The sequence below is a fragment of the Myodes glareolus genome, chromosome 11, assembly GCF_982192425.1.
Source record: "Myodes glareolus chromosome 11, mMyoGla1.1, whole genome shotgun sequence".
Taxonomy (NCBI): domain Eukaryota; kingdom Metazoa; phylum Chordata; class Mammalia; order Rodentia; family Cricetidae; genus Myodes; species Myodes glareolus.
In genome coordinates this window covers 16,321,738-16,342,567 of record NC_142036.1, presented here as the reverse complement: position 1 = coordinate 16,342,567, position 20,830 = coordinate 16,321,738, and the positions used below count along the sequence as shown (strand labels likewise).

Below are 20,830 nucleotides of genomic sequence, written 5' to 3'. Positions count from 1 at the left end.
CCCTCAAACAAGACAACCACAGAGCTAGTATCTGATGCAAACACAAAGGGGTTTATTGATTACAAGCCCAAGCTCAGACCACTGTCCAACACGAGAGCGGTGTTGAGCAAATACATGTTGTTATGGTTTAAGTTAAAATGCTGCAGGTCCTTGAAGTGGCTGCCTGGGGCAGCGCATCCCCAGAGCAGCTAGCCCCAGGCAGGAATAGCGTAGTTCCCCCAGTGGCTGGAGTGGCCTTGAGTCCCAAGGAGGGAGCCACGGTGGGTGAGAGACCTCTATGGGTCAGCCAGTCCCATGAGGTTGGTCCTGGACAGGGAACCACGGGGCAGGCGAGAGTCAGAGACGTGAATAGGCATGCCATGCAGAGTGAGGAGGTTGGATATTTATTTAGTGGGTTATGGAAGGAAAAGGGGAGAAGGGAAGAAGAACAGAGAGAAAGAGAAAGAGAGGGGGGGGAGGGGAGAGGTGGGGAGAAGGGAGAGAGGCAGAAGCTGCCTCTTCGAGAAAGAAGGAAAAGAAAGAAAAAAGGCTAGAAGCTAAAGATCGACTTGCCTTCTTGGATGGGGGTGGGCGTGGCCTGTTTCTTAAAGGGACAGAGCAAACCACTACACAGGTTAGGGTTTATATAAGAAAAAAACACAAGGGAAAACCACAAGTGGGACAAAGCCTTGTTAGAGGGTCTTGGAGTAGCTACTTAACCTGACTGGTTATGGTGAGTGGAAGTATAGAATTGAAGAGTAGAGTAGTTATAATACATCAGGCATGGTTGAGGCATGTAGCTGTCATTAACCATGCGGTTAGTGGCTGTCTTGAGTCATACCCTCATCAGTCTTACCCAGGGTGGAGTTAGACTCGTTTTGGGAACTTGGGGGAACTTGGGATCATGGTGAGGGCATAAGAGGGGTGGTCTTAGTTTAGTTCAAATTTGACCCTCATACTCTGTTCTCTAAATATTTGGAAGGTAGGTTCTTACTGTTGATAGCTGCTTCTGGTCACAAATGTGTCATGAAGGTAGATGGCCGTTTTGAATTTCCCCTTACTCTTGTAGTGCCCTCTCTTTTCAACTGAAGTGACTTCTAGGGTTGGCCTCATGAGTGCTGGGATTAATGGTATACACCGCTACTACTAGCTGCTACAGCACTCTTATAAAGGAAAACATTTAATTGGGCTGGCTTATGGATTCAGAGGTTTAGTCTGTTTTCATTATAGTACTAGAGAGGGAGTTGATAATTTACACCTTGATTTGCAGCAACAGGAAGAGGGAGAAGGCCATTGAACCTGGCTTGGGTTTCTGAAACCCCAAAACCCACTCCAAGGCCACACCTACTCCAACAAGGCCATATGTCCTAATCCTTTCAAATAGTAACACTTCTATGAGCCTACGGGGGCCATTCTCATTCAAGCCGGCACAGCAGCAGTCATTTTATTGCTACATTCTTTTACCAGAACAATAGTGTTTGGTTCCCGTAGGTCCCTGGCCTATCTAGTCTCATATTCTTGGCCACCCAAGCAGTACTTCGGCATGGAGTAGGCCTTAGATCCAATCAGATAGTGATTGGTTACTCCTACAACTTTGTTCCACTATTGCACCAGCATATCATGCAGGCAAGTCACTATTTCAGAGTGTCCTGGCTAATTTTATGTCAACCTGATACTGTTAGAGTAATCTGAAAAGAGGCGACCTCAGTTGAGAAAATGCCTCCATATGATCCATCGGTAAGGCATTTTCTTAATTAGTGATTGATAGGGGGAGGGCCTAGCCCATCGTGGGTGGTTCTATTCCCTTGCTGGTGGTCCTGGGTTCTATAAAAAAATGGGCAGAGCAAAATAGGAAGCAAGACAGCAAGCAGCAATCCTCCCTGGCCTCTGCCTCAGCTCCTACCTCCAAGTTCCTGCCCTGTTTGAGTTCCTATCCTGACTTCCTTCTAAGATAAACAGCCATATGGAAGTCTCAGGCAAATAAACTCTTTCTTTCCCAAATTCTGGTTAGGATGTTTCATCACAGCAAAGGTTGTGTTAAGACAGCTAGGTTGGTCTTTACCTTTCTCCTCTGGTAGTGTGCAGAGTACCTTTCAATACCATGAGTACTAGTCAGTAGTCGTGAGGACCTGAGTAGTTAGGCACCAGTTTGGCTTCTCTGTGTTTAATGAGATATGTAAATGTTGTCTTCAGCATTTGGGCCTTACCATACACACACACACACACACACAATTTAAAAGTAAAATAAATCTTTAAGAAAAAAATAGTACACTTCTATTATTAGTAAGGCATCAAATTGGTAAACATTTGAATTACAATAAGATGGCTCAGTGAGTAAAGGCACTTATTGACACACCTGATGACTTAAGTTCAGTCTGGAACTCACATGGTGGAAGAAGAGACCCAACTATAACAAATTGTCCTCTGACCTACACATGCTGTGCCACACCCTCCTTTACACACAAAATAAATAAATGTTAGCAATTTAATATTTAAGCCAGGCAGTGGTGGCACATGCCTTTAATCCCAGCACTTGGGAGGCAGAGACAGGTGGATCTTTGTGAGTTCGAGGCCAGCCTGGTCTACAGAGAGAGTTCTAGGACAGGTTCCAAAATGTAGAGAAACCCTGTCCCCAAAAAAAACAACAAAAAAATTTTTTTTAATTAGGTGAGGGGTGGGGATCTAGTTTATTGGTGGAAATTTTACCTAACATGCACAAGATCGTTGTTTCAATACTTAATACTGAAAACACAAAAAAAGGTAAATTTTTGGTAAAACTATCAATATAAATTACTTTAAAGAACACATAAAAGAGCAGGAGAGATTGCTTGGTGAGTCTCTTACAGAAGACCTGAGTTCCCAGAACCTATATGGGGCTGTTCACAAGCAGCTGCAGCTTCAGCTCCAGGGAGATCTGACATTTCTGTCCTACATGGGCACTGTATTCATAAGTGCATACACATGTGTGTACAAGTGCACATAATTAAAATAATAAAAATAAATCTTAAAAAACTCACACTAACTTTACCTTGATAACAAAGCCTGACAGAGATATCAGGTAAAACCATAAATCATCATAAATAAAGATAAAAGCACCATCCTTTGTGAACAGATTACAGAATTCCTCAACAAAATGCTAGCAAACTGAATTCAGCAGGTTCAAAGAATTATATACCATGGTCAAAGTCAAACTGATTCCTAGAATGTAAGAATAGTATAGTATAGAAAATTACTGTAAGGACTGGGATGTAGCTCAGTTGGCAAGAGTTCTTACCTAACATGTATGAACTCTGAGTTTGATACCTGGCACTGCATCAAACCAAGGCAAAGTGGCATATTCCTGTAATCCTACCAATTGGAGGTAGAAGTAGGAGGATCAAGAAGTTCAAAGGTGCCAGGTGGTAGTACATGCAGAGCGAGGCAGGAGGTAGGGAGATCTTTATGAGTTTGAGGCCAGCCCAGTCTACAAATCAAGAAACTGTCTCAAAAAAAAAAAAAAAAAAAAAAGGAAAAAGAAAAAAAATCAAAGTTTCTGGGTGGTGGTGGTGCACACCTGTAATTCCAATTCCAGCACTTGGAGGCAGAGGCAGGAGAACCCTCTGAGTTCAAGGCCAGCCTTGTCTACAGAGCAAGTTCAAGGGTAGTCAGGGTTACACAGAGAAACCCTGTTTCAAAAAACCTAAATAAATATAAAGAAATAAAAAAAGAAAAAAAATTCAAAGTCATCCTCAAGTTTGAAGCTACCCCTGACTCCATGTGACTGTCTCAGAAAATTACAAATAAATAAAGTAGTTCATGTTGTGGAATTATAGACATGCACTGTCACAGTTATCTCGAAAGCAGGGGTTCAAGAGATATTTGTATATTCTTCATAGCATTAGTTAAATTATCTAAAGTGGGGAACAGTTCAAGTCTTCATTAAAAGATGAGTGGATAGCTGGGTGTGGAGGCAGAGGCAGGTGGATCTTGAGGCCAGCATGGCCCTCATAGTGAATTCCAAGTCGGCCAGGGAAAAGGAAACCACATAGTGAGACCCTGCCTGGAAAAAAGAAAGAGGCAGATAAGATAATAGAGTACCTGTGGCTTGAAAATGCAGGAAGGGTATCTGGGGAAAATAAGTGGAGGGGAGGGAGCAAGAACATAGTCTAATCATAGGCACGTGTGGAATGCTATGAGGAAACCATTGGCTTTATGTGCTAACTTTAAAAAAATGATAATTAAAAAAGAAGAGTGGATAAAGCCAGGCATGGTGGCAAATGAGCAATAATCCCACCACGTTGGAAGCTGAACAAGGAGTATGGGCAGTTTGTTCAAGGTCATCTTAGGTAGTATAGAAAGACCCAGTCTCAAAAACAAAAACATCCAGGACAACAAGAAAAAAAAAGATTAATGAGTAAGCAAACTGTGTGGCTATATAAAGAGATGAAATAAAGGACATTCTAATCAATGCCTTAGCATGCTTCATAGACCTTATAGACATCGTGTTAGGTAAATTGCAGTCAGAAAAAGATAATAGGGTCATTAGAATCATGGCGGTCTAAGTAAAATGAAGTTGCCACCAATTGGATGGGGAGGTGTTCAGTGGGAGAATGGGGCTTATTGGTATTGTGTGGTGATATTTTATTTGTGCTCTAACAAATAAAGCTTGCCTAAAGAACAGAGGGCAGAGCTGTTCATTAGTTAACCGTAGGGGTTTGGAGGTCTGTACAGACAGATAGGAAGTGATATGGCTGGGCAAAGAGAGAAATATAAGGTGGGAGGAGACAGGAGCCTGGCCCATTTTTGGCTGAGAAGTTAGCAAGGTAAGAGTTGACTGTGACTCGCTCCTTTGTCTCTGATCATTCAGCATTTACCACAATATCTGACTCTGGGTTTTTATTATTAAGACCAGGTAGAACTCATGCAACAATTGACACCCAACTTAGGGCATGAATTCACATAAAAGCACACGCTGGAGCTGCACGTGGGGGCTCCTGCCATAGTCACCACTCTACTGGCTCAGCTCCCCCGCCTCAAGCATCTGAGTGAGTTTGGGATTTTCCTGTTGCAACCTCCCTACAACAGTCTTCAGCTGCCACCCAAACTTCAAACACCACTGTACTTACCCTCCCTAGACCAGCTGACTCTGCTTTCTGGCAGCTCCTGCCTCACATGCTTCTTCTGTATAATCCCACGTGTGTTTTTCAGATAGCCGTCTCGCTCTCCCTTGTTACCTCTTGCCCTAGACCCCCTCCTCGGGCTGCCACTCTCAGCTCATAGCTACATGCTAGCAGCTGCAGCTGTCCTCAGTCATACTGTGTACTGCCTGTATTCTCTGTTTAGATGTGCTACACCTCACATTTCACCGACATCATCAGCAGATTTGTGGAATCAATTGGTGTTGGTGGAGACTGCTTGTTTGTTTCCCTACTGACCCGACTCAAAATAATCACTCAGAAACTATATTATTTGCAATACTGTTTGGCCAATATCTTAACTGTATTGCTAGGTAGCTCTTACATCTAGATTGAACCCATTTCCATTATTTTGTATTTTACCAAGAGGCTTGTGGCCTACAAGCAAGGTTCTGGCTGGCGACTTGGATCTTTCTCCTTTGGTGGCTCCATGGCTTCTCCCTGACTCTGCCTTCTTTCTCGCAGCATTCAGTTTAGTTTCCCCGCCTAGCTCTATTATGCCTTATCACAGGCCTAAGCAGCTTCTTTATTCATTAACCAATAAAAGCAACACATATACAGAAGGACTTCCCACATCTTTTTCCCATTTTCTATTTAAATAAAAGGAAGGTTTTTATCTTTAACATAGTAAAATTACATATAACAAAGCAGGTATCAAGCAAGAATTATAGTTACAATATTTATATCTACTATATCTTTTATCGTAACTAAGGAAAACTGTAACTATCTATTCTTCAACTCCATCAAAGACTCCAGAAGGATATAATATTCCTTAAGTAAATAGGAAGTGCATTGTAAGCAACTTCCAAAATTCTAGAATTGACAGAGACATCTTGCTGCCTGGACAGTCACCCAAAGTTCTTCTGTAACACTGGGGCATCCATCTTTAGCCTACTGACCCATAGTATCCATCAGACTTTTCCATGAAGCAGAAAATTTTGAAGGGAGTTCAGCCTATATTGGCAGTTTGTCAGTCACTTCTGTGACCTGTAGAATGTCTAGCAGACACTTTTTGTTCTTTCATAAAGCAGGACCCCTGAAGGACCATCAGCAGTCATTTCTCTGTGGGTCCTGCATGTTCAGTATGTACAGCATAACATCAAGCAGTCCAGGCAAGAGCAGTTTCTTGCCCAAATCACTAACCAACTCCATAAGGAGCCTCATGAATGCCCATCTTCCTCTTGAAGAAGAGGAAGTGAATTGGTGTTGCCTGGAGCAGATGTGTCTCATTGTCATGAAAAGTCCTAAGATATTAAAGCATTCCAAATGCCACATTCTGAAGGTCTCTGAAAGATTTGAAGAATACCTATCTAATTGAAATATATCTCTATATATCTAGAAAACCTAACTAATATGACTACAAACTTGACTGTTGTAGATGATTATCTATTAACCTGTATTTCTTGTTTATATATTACATTTTTAAATGAACTACATAATCACAATACCTTAATCAAGAGCAGAAATACATATATAACAAGATTGATGTTAAATTTGTAACAATAGGCCAAGATCCATACCAGTGAAAATTAGTCTTATCTATATAATATCGCCCTTTAAATGTAAGCAAATATTTATAAACAATCATTTAGGGAATTTGGGCATAATTCTCTTTAAACTGCTTCCTGCATTTTGTTGGGTGAAGTAATTTTGGGGGTGTTATACTGTGATCTTTTGGGTGGTCCTTGGTCCATCAAACCACATTGTTCTAGAAGTTCTCATCTTCTGTGGAAATAAAAGCAGAACCTCTCTTCAAAACCAACATATCCTTTGAATAAAATTTTGAAATCAAGATACCTTTAATATACATATGTGTGTGTGTGTGTGTGTGTTTAGCTTAGCAGCCCCAGAATCAACTACCTCTCTTATAGTAAAAAAAAATTAAAAGAAAACACAATAATATACATAATTCAGACTCTCTGTGTATAATCTAGCTTTATGTTGCTTTTTTTTAAAATATTTATTTATTATGCATACAATAGTCTGTCTGTGTGTATACCCACAGGCCAGAAGAGGGCACCAGACCCCATTTTGAGATGGTTGTGAGCTACCATGTGGTTGCTGGGAATTGAACTCAGGACCTTTGGAAGAACAGGCAATGCTCTTAACCTCTGAGCCATCTCTCCAGCCCCTATGTTGCTTTTTTTTAACTCCTTTACTTTTTCTACAATTTTACTCTGTCTCTTTAAAGACTTTGTTTTATTTTTAAAACCATTTACTTTCTTTTATAACTGTCTATCTCTTTTTTCTTCTCTCTCCCAAGCCAACATGTATTTATCCCACACTGTGATCCATTTAGAGGTCTTTTGTATCTAAATCTGTCTTTATTGTGTATCTGTAATTATTTTCTGACCATGAGTGCCTTTGTATTTTTCTAATGCTAAGCGGGTGTTGCTAGGACTAAGGCGTCTTTGCCTTTTGGCTCCACCCAGTCCAACATGTCGGAGGCATGTTTACCTCCTGTAGTTTCACTTTTGCAGTGGGTCTATGTTGTGCCTTTAAGCAGTTTGTACCACGTTGCTCCCAAACCCCATTTAAATGCTCCATCTCCTAAAAGAGCCAGAGTTCGTGCTGGTAGCACCACCCAGAAAACCACCATTTTGAAACCACATGGTTTTTTTTCCTGCTACTGCTGAATCAGGAAGACCTTTCTTAAAGGAGCTACAGCATGCCGCCTTCAAACAGAGCAAGAAGCAGTGTTAAATTCTGTTTTTTTTTTGTGTGTGTGTGTGTCTAGAATTCCTTTCCAAACTCTCTAAGGTTTTAAGTGGATTTAGTTGGCACACATTGATGCGCCAATTTGTTGGAGGAAGCCGCTTGTTCATTTCTCAACCACCTGACTCAAAATAATCACTCAGAAACTATATTATTTGCAAACTGTTTTGCCAATAGCTTACGTGTATTGCTAGCTAACTCTTACATCTAGAATTAACCCAGTTCCATTCTTTTATATTTTACTACAAGACTTGTGGCCTACTGGCAAGGTTCCAGCTGCTGGCTTGCATCTTTCTCCTCTGGCAGCCCCATGACTTCTCCCTAATTCTGCCTTCTTTCTCCTGACATTCATTTTAGTTTTTCCCCCACCTAGCTCTCTTCTGCCTTATCACAGGTCAAAGCAACTTCTTTATTCATTAACCAATAAAAGCAACACATATACAGAAGGACTACCCACACCAAATTGGGAATTCTTAAAGGGGAAAATTTGTTGTAAAAAAAAAAGTTCTTTCCCATATTAAAAAATGAAAGACACTATTATTAATGTCTCTGTATGATTACACAATGGTGGTTTAAAATTGGAACAATTAAGCGAAGGGATAATCAATTTTACCAGGATTGACATGTTAATTATCATTTTGATAATCTTTATTGTTGGTTTGATACTCCTTCGTTTATCCTTTTAAAAGGTGGTTGATAAGAGTGCCAAGATACAGGTCTTAGAAGAACTTATTAAAACAGATCATAAAGATATTTAGACCCAGACAGATAGAGTAATTTAAAGGGAAACCAATCTCAGCATTGAACTTTAAGGTTAGAGAGGAACAGCCTAAGGTTTTCAAACAGGCAATTTTATCCAGTAATCTTACAGGAACAACTGCCAAATGATAGATATCCCCAATACTGTGCAAGAGCTGAGTGGACTCCTATGGAAGTATTATATTTAAGGAGATTCAAGGAATGTAGTCTCATATGGTATGCATTCACCTTTTGTAAAACAAATGTTAAACTCGTCAACTTATAATAAAATTATCCCTCAAGACTGGAGAGACTTGGTTAGGGACAGAGAGGAATATTAAAACCATATGTGGCTAACTTAGCGATGAATTTGTAGGGACATGATTTGTTACAGCAGTGGAATACTTAGATTAACATTCCCCCAATGTTAGAAACAAAGTATAAATTAACATATCTTTCTGGGGAAACTATTAGAAGGTTTTATGAAGAACAGTCAACAGTTGTCGTGTACAATTGACCATTCAGGGTGTACAGGAACAAGGCACAGAACCTGCTGCTATTTCAGAGGCACCAACAGACCTATCTGTAAAATGGTTGACAGACAAACCTGTATGGGATAAGCAATAGAGAAACTGCAGGTTTTAGAACAATTGGTACAGGAGCAGCTAGATACTCTGCATATTGAAGAATCAACCAACCCTTGGAATTCTCCTGTATTTGTTGTTAAAAAGAAGTCTGGAAAATGGAGGATGGTGACAGATCTAAGAGCTGTTAATAAGGTGATTTAGCAGATGGGCTCTCTACAGTCTGGTACTCCTTTACCTTCTCTAGTATCTAAAGGATGGCCTCTTAGAGTTACTGATTTAAAAATTGATGCTTCTATATATTTACAAGAAAAAAGAGAAAAAATTGCCTTCAAAGTGCCTGCTTATAGTAATTCTCAGCCTGCTAAAAGATATCAACAGAAGATTCTCTCTTAGGGAATGTTAATTAGACCCTACCCTGTGCCAGTATTTTGTAAGTGATCTATTAGAAATGATATGTAAGCAATTTCCTCAATATATAGTTTATCATTACATGGACAATATTTTACTAGCTGATTCAAATGTAGATATTTTAGAAAGAATGTTTGAAGAAATGAAGAAAATTTTGCCTTTTGGGGATTACAAATTGCTCCTGAAAAATTACAAAGAGGAGATTCCATTAGTTATTTAGGATATAAAATAGGTCTATGTTATGGGATATCTCTTTATGTGATATGAATATGTTTTTATTATCATTAGTTCATAAAATAGCTGCTTTGGCCTATTGCAGCACAGAATATAGCTAGGCAGGAAATCCAAACAAATATATAGGGAAAAAGAAGACAGAGTTTGGGAGACACCAGCAGCTGCTGAAGGAGTTAGATGCCAGAGCATTGATGGTAAGCCACAGGGCACGTGGTGATACACATTTTAGAAATGGGCAATTTATATGTAGAGCTAGCCAATAAAAAGCCTGAGCCATCTATCAAACAGTTTATAATTACTATTAAGTCTCTGAGTGGTTATTTAGGAACTGGTGGGTGGGAGAGAAACCTCCAGTTACAGGTCTGCAAAAAATTAGACCCCAAAAGGTGCAAATTTGGAGAGATCAATTGCAGACTCTTAATGATGGTCAAAGATTTCTAGGAGTCATTTCCTACCTATGGTCCACTGTTGGGGTTAAAATGGTCAACTGAGTAAATGGTTCAAAAACATTACTTACAAGGTAATAAAGAAATCGATCAACTATTGATAGGAAATGTGCTGGAGGCCTCAGAATTTCATAAAAAACGTCATGTCAATAGCAAAGGTTTGAAAAAATTTTTCCCATCACTTGGCAGCAAGCCATGGAAATTATAAGAAATTGTCCTACTTATTCTTTCTTGCACCAAACTTCACTACTGCAGAAAATAACCCAAAGGGTACTCAATGGAATGAAATCTGGCAGATGGATGTGTTTCATTTTGTAGAATTTAGAAAATTAAAATATATTTACCACATCATTGATTTCTATTCTGGATTTCAACGGACGACTGCTTTGAGTTTGAAAAAGACTGATTTTGCAATCACACATTTGCTAGAAGTTGTGGCTATCATGGGTATACCTGCACAAATTAAGAGTGACAGTACTTCAGCATATGTCTCTAAGAAAATGAAACAGTTTTTTACTTATTACAACATAAAGTATAGTACAGGTATACTGCACAATCCTACGGGACAAGCAGTCATAGAAAGATCAAACTGAATTCTAAAGAATATGCTAAATAAACAGAAAGGGGTAATAAAGGCCCCAGAAATAGATTGCATAATGCTTTATTCACTTTGAATATTCTAAATCCTAATCAGAAGGGAATGACACCTGTGGAAAGATTTTCGATAATAGAAAAGTCAGCCCGTATACTTTAAAGTTGTGTTCACTTCAGAATGGAAACCAGGATATTTGTTACATTGGGGAAGGGGTTTTGCTTTTTTATCCACAGGAGTAGAAAGTCTATGGATACCATCAAAATTGATAAAAGTTCAATTTAAACAAGAGAGACTTCTTGATTAGAAGAGGTGATAGTTCATTAACTAGTTTGCCATTCAATCTAAAGTAACTTATATGACTAACAAGTGCTTCTCATTTGATCAGATATAACTTGCCAAAAGAGAACCTCTCTAAAGTTAGGGTTGGAGCTGGGTTTTGTTTTTGTCTTTTCAGGAGAATAAAGGTATCGAGTTAATGAATCCCAAGACCACTGGACAAATGAGCCATCTGAAAAAAAAGACCAAATCATCCAGAAAATAATTTCCCAAGAAAAAGAGTAAATTGGCCTGTTGATGTATTAACATTCTCAACAACAAATGGTCTTTTTGTAGTCTCAATAAATAACTGTTGAAAATTAAAGCTGGCTTTGGAGTTGGAGTATGGCTCTCTCCTTCTCTAAATCCAAGCATCCTTGTTGAAGTAGAATAGAATCCCAAATCTCTGTCTCATGACAGAAGAACCTGATATGGAACAGGAGAAAAACCAAAATTTTGGGACTATTCTATTGCCACTAATCTCTTAATCCTTTGGTTTTATTTTGACTCTTTAAGGCTTTTCTTAAGATATAAATATTATCTCGAAATTTCCAAGATTGATATATACATATATTAAAATTTTTGTTATGATATTAATGAATGTATAGAGTACTGATTAATTCTAGAAAAAGGCCTCATATAGTTTCCTGTACATAATTTTGGGTTTCAGTGTCTATTGGGTAGCTAGGAATTAAGTTTTTGTACTCTGGATGTTTGTACATAACGAACAATGATCATTTAACCTCTTTGAGATCTGCTGCATATCTCATTTAAAACACTTAAGTTTTCTGCAGTTAGCCAATACCATGCCTAACAGCGACTTTTGAAGTTTCCAAAAGGAGCATGGGACCCACAACAACAATTCCATGAGTTCTAGGGAAACACCACTAAGCTGAAAACACCACCTAAGGATTGGCTTTGGACTACAAACTGTTTAGGACAATTTCTATGGCTAGCTGAGACGATCTAACCTAACAGACTACTCTACCCAGGACTTGAGACAAGCCCCACACTTTCCCATTACACAGAGACTGGATAACAAATGATAGAGCTTCCTCTCCCAGGACCCCCTAAAGATGCCATTGCCCCCAGTCAGCAGAAGTAAATTTGATGCCCACATCCTCAGGAGTTGGGAATGGGTGGGTGGTTTTTGGTCTTTCATTTGGTTTTGGATATTTGTTATTGTTTAGGGGGATTGGTTAAAAGTTGTTATTGCTAATGGTCAGGAAAAATGCTAAGCAAAGGAGTTTGGATTCAGGGTTCTTGTTTTGAAAAGAAAAACAGGGGATATAGATATGATTGGATGGCTAGGTAGGTGATTGAGTCTACTCTGAAAAGAAAAAGAAGGGGATATAGAAATAGGATAAAAAGGTAGATTATTGAATCTACTTTTAAACCAAAAAAGCAACTATTAGTTTTAAATATTTTACATTGATATGGATTTTTGTAAATTGATACAAATTTAAGATTATTTTTGTTAGGCCATACTGTACATACATTTCTAATCTTGTTCAAGGTATTGCAACTATATAACTCACTTAGCAATGTAATATAAATTTCTAGTCCTTGAAAGTAAGCCATTGGGCAAAAAAGTGCTCTTGCCTTGACTGCTGACAGTATGCTGTCCAAATTGGACAAGCAGGACACAAAAGAAAGTGTTTGCCAAACTTTGCCAAGACAAGTAGGACAGCCCTTAATTATATTCTGCTTAACAAAAAAGTCTGTCAGATATGCTAGACCTGTAGGCTGAGGATGGATGTGCCAATGTTGTGGAGGAACCTTGGGTGACTGTCCAGGCAGCCAGCTGTTTTTGTCATTTCTCACATTTTTTGGAGAGAAAATATTACCTGCTTACTCTGGTAATATTATTTCCTTCTCAGGTCTTTGATGGATTTGAAGACTTTAAAGTTATAGTTTTCTTTGTTACTGGATTCAGAACTAAAATTCACTAAAGAGGTGTAAACTGTGTAAAGGTTGAAAAACATTTAAAAGATAGTTCTGGTATTGCAAGTTAGAACAGGAAGTGAGTTAGGTATAACCTTTTGAACTCATCAAGATAAGATAGATATGGAGTATTTTCTATGAATTTATCATTTGCTAATGGACTAGACGTTGTTAATGTACTTATTGCCTGTACATATTGTATATAGTTATTTTACTTATTGTATATAGTTTTTATTAGTTATAACCTTTTTTATTTTAGGCAAAAATGGGGACAAATGCTTGCCTGAAGATCAGCAGGTGGAGCTAGCCATTAGTTAACCATAGAGGTCTGGAGGTCTGTACAGACAGACAGGAAATGATATGGCTGGGCGGAAAGAGAAATATAAGGTGGGAGGAGACAGGAATTCAGCCCTTTTTCAACTAAGGAGTTAGCAAAATAAGAGTTGGATGTTTCTTGCTCCTTTGTCTCTTATCCATTTACTCTAATAGTCTGGCTCTGGGTTTTTATTATTAAAACCAATTAGAGTTCTTGCAATAGTTTTGTGGGTTTTTTGTTGTTGTTTGCTTGCTTGCTTTGGTTTTTCAGATAGGGTTTTTCTGCCTGCCTAGCCCTGACTGCCCTAGAACTCTCTGTAAACCAACCTGTTCTTGAATTCAGAGATCTGCAGGTCTCTTACCTCCCTCGTGCTGAAATTAAAAGCATACTTCACCACCACCTAGTGGGGCTTGTTATTTGGTAGGTATAAAGTTCCCATTTCAGAGCTGGAGAGATGGCTCAGAGGTTAAGAGCACTGCCTGCTCATCTAAAGGTTGTGAGTTCAATTCCCAGCAACCACATGGTGGCTTACAATCATCTGTAGTGAGATCTGGTGCTCTCTTCTGACCTGCAGTCATGCATGTAAGCAGAATACTGTATATACAATAAATAAGTAAGTCTTTAAAAAAGTTCCCACTTCACAACGTGAAAATAATTCTGGAAATGGATGATGGCTGTGCATTATGGATATACTGTACCAAAATGTATACAAAATCGTAATTTGGGGTTCTATTAATAATAACAATAATAACAGTAAGGCAGAGATCCTAGACTCATTTGTTTTCTGACTTGTACACATTTCCGGCCAGAAATTTATATGCTGTAGCCCCGGGATGTAGTTTCATGTTTCCGGCTTTACATCTAGTTTTCTTTTTTTCATATAAGTGCCTCTGGTGATTTGTTTTTGGCATGTCCTCCTTCAGGGAAAGACAGAGTCTATCACTGTGGTGAAGTTGCTGAGCTGCTTTGATGACCTTGTGGCAGCAGGCACCGCCTCTGGGAGGGTTGCTGTTTTCCAGCTTGTGTCTTCCTTGCCGGGGAGGAACAAGCAGGTGAGTGCTCAGGTTCTGGCACTGCTTCCCTTCTTGGCAGGGTCCTCAGGTGTCTTTAAGATGAGAAATCCTCAGAGCTGGGTGTGGTGGGCACACTTTTGATCCTCGCACTCCCAAGGCAGAGACAGGTGGGTCCCTCTGAGAGACCACCTGGTCTACATAGTCAGAAAGGTGTGGTGGTACTTACCTGCCTAGAAATCACATGATTCAGCATGACATTGTGCAACTTCTAACTAGGTGATGTCTTTGTCCCTGCTTGGGATCATAAAGCACAAATCAGTGCTCTTCTTTTTACTTAATTCCCTCTGTGCTCTTTGTGAGGTTTTTAAAAATTGTATTTGTTTTTAAAAACTGCACACACACACACGCACGCACATGCACACACACACGCACACACACACACACGCGCACACACACACACACACACACACACACACGCACACACACGTACTACCGTTCATGTATAGAGGTCATAGAACATCTTGGAGGAGTCAGTTCTCTTTTTCTATCATATGAGTTCCAGAGATCAAACTCACATCCCCAGGTTTGGCCACAATTACTGTTATCCAATGAGCCATCTTGTTGGCACATCTCAGTTTAGAATATGGATAGACATAGGGAACCTCGTGCACAGTTCTGTGTGGAAAACCAGCTCCTCCCAGAGTAGGAATGACATTCCCATAACTGCAGCCACTCACCTCTCCTTTCCTTGTGCTCTGTTGTCACCCATAGCTTCGGAGATTTGATGTCACTGGTGTTCACAAAACCAGCATTACAGCTCTGGCTTGGAGCCCCAATGGGATGAAGCTGTTCTCCGGAGATGACAAGGGGAAGATCGTCTACTCCTCTCTCGACCTAGACCAGGTGAGGTGATTTTCAGAGATCTGTATCATATTGCAGTCTTGCTTCCTTCCCAGTGGCTCGTGCTCTCCACCACTGTGCCCTTAACTGCCAAGTGTTACTTACAGGGTTTTCTCTCACGGACATCTTCAGTGTTTTGTAAACTTCTGCAGTGACTAATGAGGTGGCCTGCAAAACCAGCAGTAAAAATTGTACGAACTTGAGTCAGACGTGATGCTCTGTAATTTCAGCACTTGAGAGCTGAAGTAGGAGGGTCTTCTTGAGGTTAAGACCAGTCTGGGCTGCATAGGAAATGCCAAGCCAACTAGAGTTGAATAGTAAAACACTTACACACTTTCCACAGTGTTTGTGTGGAGATCAGAGGACAACTTGCAAGAATCATCTCTCCTTCCACCACATGGGTCCTAGGGATCAAACTCAGGTCATCAGACTAGATAGCAAAGCACCTTTACCCACTGGGCCATCTTGGCAGCCTCTCAGTATGTTCTTATTTCCAGGATTCAATCCAGGGGCACAAGCAGAGACCTGGCAGACTCATTTCAAATAGGTTCTGCTCTGAAGCCCGTGACTTTCCTACTGCAGATCAGGCTTTATGATGCCCGTATTTTGTTTGGCCATGTGCCTGCCAGATGGACTAAACATTTGATGAACTACCCGTTTTTCCTCTTCATTCCCTATGTTAGATTCTAAGAACCTAGTGTAGTTTGTTTATTTGTTTTTTGTTATGTTTTGAGATAGCCATTATGTCTAGCAGAACTGACTGTTTATTAGCCCTCTAATCTAAGACTGAACTATTACAAATATTCCCTGGTAGTAGTTTATATCTATAAAATATACCATGTTGAAAATTAAAGCTCAGGCTGGGCGGTGGTGGCACATGTCTTTAATCCTAGTACTCAGGAGGCAGAGGCAAGCGGATCTCTGTGAGTTTGAGGCCAGCCTGGTATACAGAGCTAGTTCCAAGACAGCCAGGGCTATACAGAGAAATCTTGTCTTGAAAAAAACCAAACCAAAACAAACAAAAAATTACATGGAATTTTCCTTCCCTTTCCTTCTTTCCCTTTTTTTCTTCCCCTCCCTTCCCTCCCTCTCACCCCCCCTCACTCTCTCTCTCTCTTTTTTTCTTGTATGTGACCTAATGAGTTTAATTAGGGCAGCTTACATAAACATGAATATAAGAGGTTATTTACAATAGCATGGGCAATGTACTAGTGGCTACACCACTGAAGAAAATCTCTCTCTCCCCAAGCAATCATTGACTGCCAGTAGTTCCTTATGGGGAGGTAGGGTCTTGTGATTCCCTCCCCTGTCCATTTTGTTAGGTTGGTGACCCCAATCTTACACTGATCTTGTGTAGATAGTTGTAGCTACTATGAGTTCATGACCGTATTATGCCCAGAAAATAACATTTCACAATACTCTTCCCTATCTTGAGGTGCCTTATATCCTTTCTGTCCCCATCTTCTGAGATGTTCCTTGAGCCTTGAAGGGGATAATATAAATGTCCTATTTAGGGCTTGGCGTTCAATAGTCATGTATTCTCAGCACTTTGACCAGTTTTGAATTTTTGCAGTTAACTTCTACCCACTGGGGGGGAAAAGGCTTCTTTGACTAACACTGAGAGAAGCACTCTAAGGACATAAACCCAAATATTTAGAAGGTAGTTTGATCCAGCGGTGGTGATGTATACCTTTAATCCCAGCACTTGGGTGGCAGAGGAAGGTGGATCTCTTTGAGTTCGAGGCCAGCCTGATCTACAAGAGCTAGTTCCAGGACAGGCCCCAAAGCTACAGAGAAACCCTATCTCAAAAAAACAGAAAAAAAGGTAGTTTTATGGGTATGACATGTCCATTTAGCAAAAGTACAATAATAGCTTCCCTGCTAGTGCCTATGACCTTTCCAGCTATGGGCTTTTGACCAGATTTAGAATAGCAGGCATGAATTCCTTCCCGTGGTGTGATCTTAGAACTGAGCAGAAACTGGTTGGTTACCCCTATAATAATCACACCACTGTTGCACTAGTGCCTACCGTGCCTGACAGGTAGATAGTATAGTACACAAGGTCCAAAACTCGGTAGGACTGATGACTTTTTTCTCTTGAAACCTGGATTGCACCACCTTTTGGCACTCTGAAAACTAGGTGACAAGGAGTAAGCTTTCAGCTCAGTTCTTGCTTGATTTCTTTATGCCTGGCAACCTAAGCATGTAGTGTCTTCAGCAATAGGGACTATCATCTAGTTTTAGTGGGCAGCCAAAAGCACTGGTAGGTTGGAGAGATGCTGTCTTAATCAGTGTTCTATTGCTCTGAAGAGACACCATGATCAGGCAACTCTTATAAAAGAAAGCATTTACTTGGGGGCTTGCTTATAGTTTCAGAGGTTAGTCCATTATCATAATGGTGGGAAGCAGACAGGCATGGCGCTGGAGCAGTAGGTGACAGCTTTCTATCCTGATCTGTAGGCAGGAGGAAGAGGGAGGGAGGAAGACTGAGCTTGGCATGGGTTTTTGAAACCTTAAAGCCCACTGCAGTGACACATTTCCTCCAGCAATGCCACACCTATATGATGAGCCTATGTGGGCCATTCTTATTCAAACCACCACAGATATCTTAGAGACTAAGAGTGCTGGGTGCTCTACCCAGCTGGGTTCTATTCCCAGCACTCACAGTGGCAGTTCACAGTTCTCTCTAACTCAGTCTCAGGGGATCCAGCACCCTCTATGACCACTGGGAACTAGGCAACCAAGTGGTGCATAGACGTGCATCCAGGCAAAGCACTCATGCACATAAAATAAAAAGTAATGGCAGTAGCATATATTGTTTCTAAGGCTTCTAAAGACTGCTTCACAGAGAGGAGCCTACGCTGTGGCCTCAAGGAGCAGCTCTATCACGTAGGGGTTTCTTTAAAAACTGATTGCAATGTGGAATCTGAAACCCTTGGTGGGTTTTTCCTACCTTGTTACATTAAAACTTGTTAGTTTATCTTCTACTTTGAGTAGATCTTTTATTTACCCTTGCATAATTTTCAGTATCACGTACCAGTCACTTAGTAGAATAGGAATCTCAGAGGATGCTGATCTTCCAGATGTTGATACATGTGTTATATAATATCAGAAGACGGGGGCTGGCGAGTTGACTCAGCAGTTGAGAGCAGCACTGGGTGCTCTTCCGGAGGACCTGGGTTCAGTTTCCAGCACCCACATGGGGGCTCACAACTGTTCAACTCTAGTTCTATGTAATCTGACACCTTCTGGCTGTTGGGGCACCAAGCATACACTTAGTGCATAGGCGTTCGTGCAGACAAAACACCTATATTACATAAAATAAGTAAATAAATAGTTTTTAAAAAGAAAGTGCCATTATTAATATCTCCGTCATGCCAGTCAAAAAATTCTTCAGCTTTTAGAATCTTGTCTAATTTATATAAATACAAGTTTTCTAGATTCTCATCTTCAGTTGAAGGTAACAAATACTGAACCAACAGGCTCTCATTATTTATGTAGATAATGTCTGCCAATACCTCGTCATTCCCTGTAATTACAGTGTTTCAGGTAAAAATGGTGTGAAAACAGTATCTCATTTGAATTACAGTCCTCCTATGGCAGAGATTTGTCCCCTTTCTTTCTTCCTTCCTTCCCTCCCCCCTCCCTCCCTCTCTCCTCTCCTCTCCTCTCCTCTCTTCCCCTCCCCCCTCTCTTTCTTTCTTTCTATTTATTTATTTTGGTTTTTTGAAACAAGATTTCTCTGTGTAGTCCTGGCTGTTATGGAACTCTCTCTTAGATCAGGCTGGCCTCGAACTCAGAGTTCCTCTGCCTTTGTCTCCTAAGTGCTTGAACTAAAGGGATGGTGTGCCACCACCAGCTACAGATTTGTTTTTTTTTTTCCTTGAGACCCATTGTGTATCATTTTGCAGAAGGTCCATGTGTTCACAGCCAATTTGTTGATATCCAGTGCAAAAGCACCATTCCTTAGGGGTGAAATTACCATTTTTCTTTATCAAGATGTTCTTCATTGAAACTCATATTTTTAGTGTGAGTGTGTGGTGATAAATGATGACCTTTGTAGTTTGGTGCATTGGTCCTGGTTCATAATGAGGTTCCAAGTGGCTCCATACACAGTGATTCCTGTGCTTTCAATGAAAGCACTTAGAGGGCGTTTTGTTGGGCATGCATATCCGTTTAGCAAAGTGACAGTAGTGATGGAAGGGGCATGGAGATGTGAGGAGAAAGACCACTTAATTAAAGCATGTGTTTTTAATTTGTGTACATAGGCTGTCTCCCTCTAAAGGTGGTTCAAGAGATCAGTGTTGAACATGGGCAAGATAAGGGTTTTTATAGCCCCAAGGTAGGGGGTTTCCAAATGGGCGATTTGGAACGCAAATAGGCAGAGTTACAGGAGCCACATAACAAGGTTCAAAGATGTGGTTACCATTCCTGGAACAGGCAGTATGGAACCCTTTGTAGTTAAAGTTGCAGGTGAGGCATAGCCCAATCCTTGAGAAACAGATTTAATCATAAACATGAATGAACCTAGTTTATCTTTACTATTAGATGACTTTTAAGCCTAAGATGAAGGCAGACTGGTTAATCAGTGACTCAGAGGTTAGGAGCACAGACTGCTTTACCAAAAGACCTAGGTTTCATTCCCAGCAGTCACATGGTAGCTCATAACCTTCTGTAACTCTAGTTCCAGGGGATCTAACACCCTCTTCAGGCCTCTGTAGCTATCAGGTACATATATGATTTACAGACATACATCAGACAAAATACTCATATATATAAATAAATTTTTTAAAAAAATTTTAAGATAAAAGACATATAACAACATTCTGTGAAATGTTTTTGGCCTGGCATATGCTATGAGAGAGTCTTAGTCTTAGGGACCTAGGGTTATGCAGACCCCACATAGAACAGCTGCTCTGTGGGAACATCTCTTGTCAAGGTTATCAAGTGTTTAGATTGTGCTCTTTTGTGGTGCTTCTGTGGAGTTGTTGCTCTCTGTCATCTCCCCCTGTCCAAGAGAAGGCCACTCAAGCCTCACTATTCAGGAAATGGAAGGGAAATAAAATTTGGGGAAAACTATCTAGAAACACCCTGAAAAGTTTTTATTTATTTTTATTTTATGTACATGGTGTGTGCATGTATGTCTGCATATCACTTGTGTGCAGTGCCGCATTAGAGGCCAAAAGAGGCATCATGTTCTTTGGAGTGAACTGGAACTGAAGTCAGATGTTGTGAGTCTCCTTGTGGGTGCTGGGAACCAGAACCTGGTCCTCTGGAAGAGCATCCCATGCTCCTAACTGCTGAGCATCTCTCCAGCCCTGAAAACTTATGCTTAATGAATATTCTCTCAAGCCTCTTTTTTTTTTTTTGCAAAAGTCTTGAGAGAATACTCATCTTTCTGAAATACAGTATAGTGTAATTCTACCATAGGCTAAGTTAGACTAGAAAAGTTACATTCTGACTAAC

General features: G+C 40.2%; 1 protein-coding gene across 5 annotated transcripts in view; it reads left to right on the top strand.

Annotated features, from left to right (window-relative positions):
- The window catches only part of Tecpr2 (tectonin beta-propeller repeat containing 2), a 105,231-nt gene that overhangs the window by 28,209 nt on the left and 56,192 nt on the right, over positions 1-20,830 (top strand). For 4 of the 5 annotated variants that reach the window (XM_085697963.2, XM_048431331.3, XM_048431332.3 and 1 more), the window contains 2 exons: positions 14,375-14,503; positions 15,236-15,367. In XM_085697963.2, coding sequence (XP_085554089.2) covers positions 14,375-14,503; positions 15,236-15,367 — 261 coding nt within the window. The remainder of the gene's footprint in view (positions 1-14,374; positions 14,504-15,235; positions 15,368-20,830) is intronic. The other variant, XM_048431335.3, reaches the window with a different exon arrangement.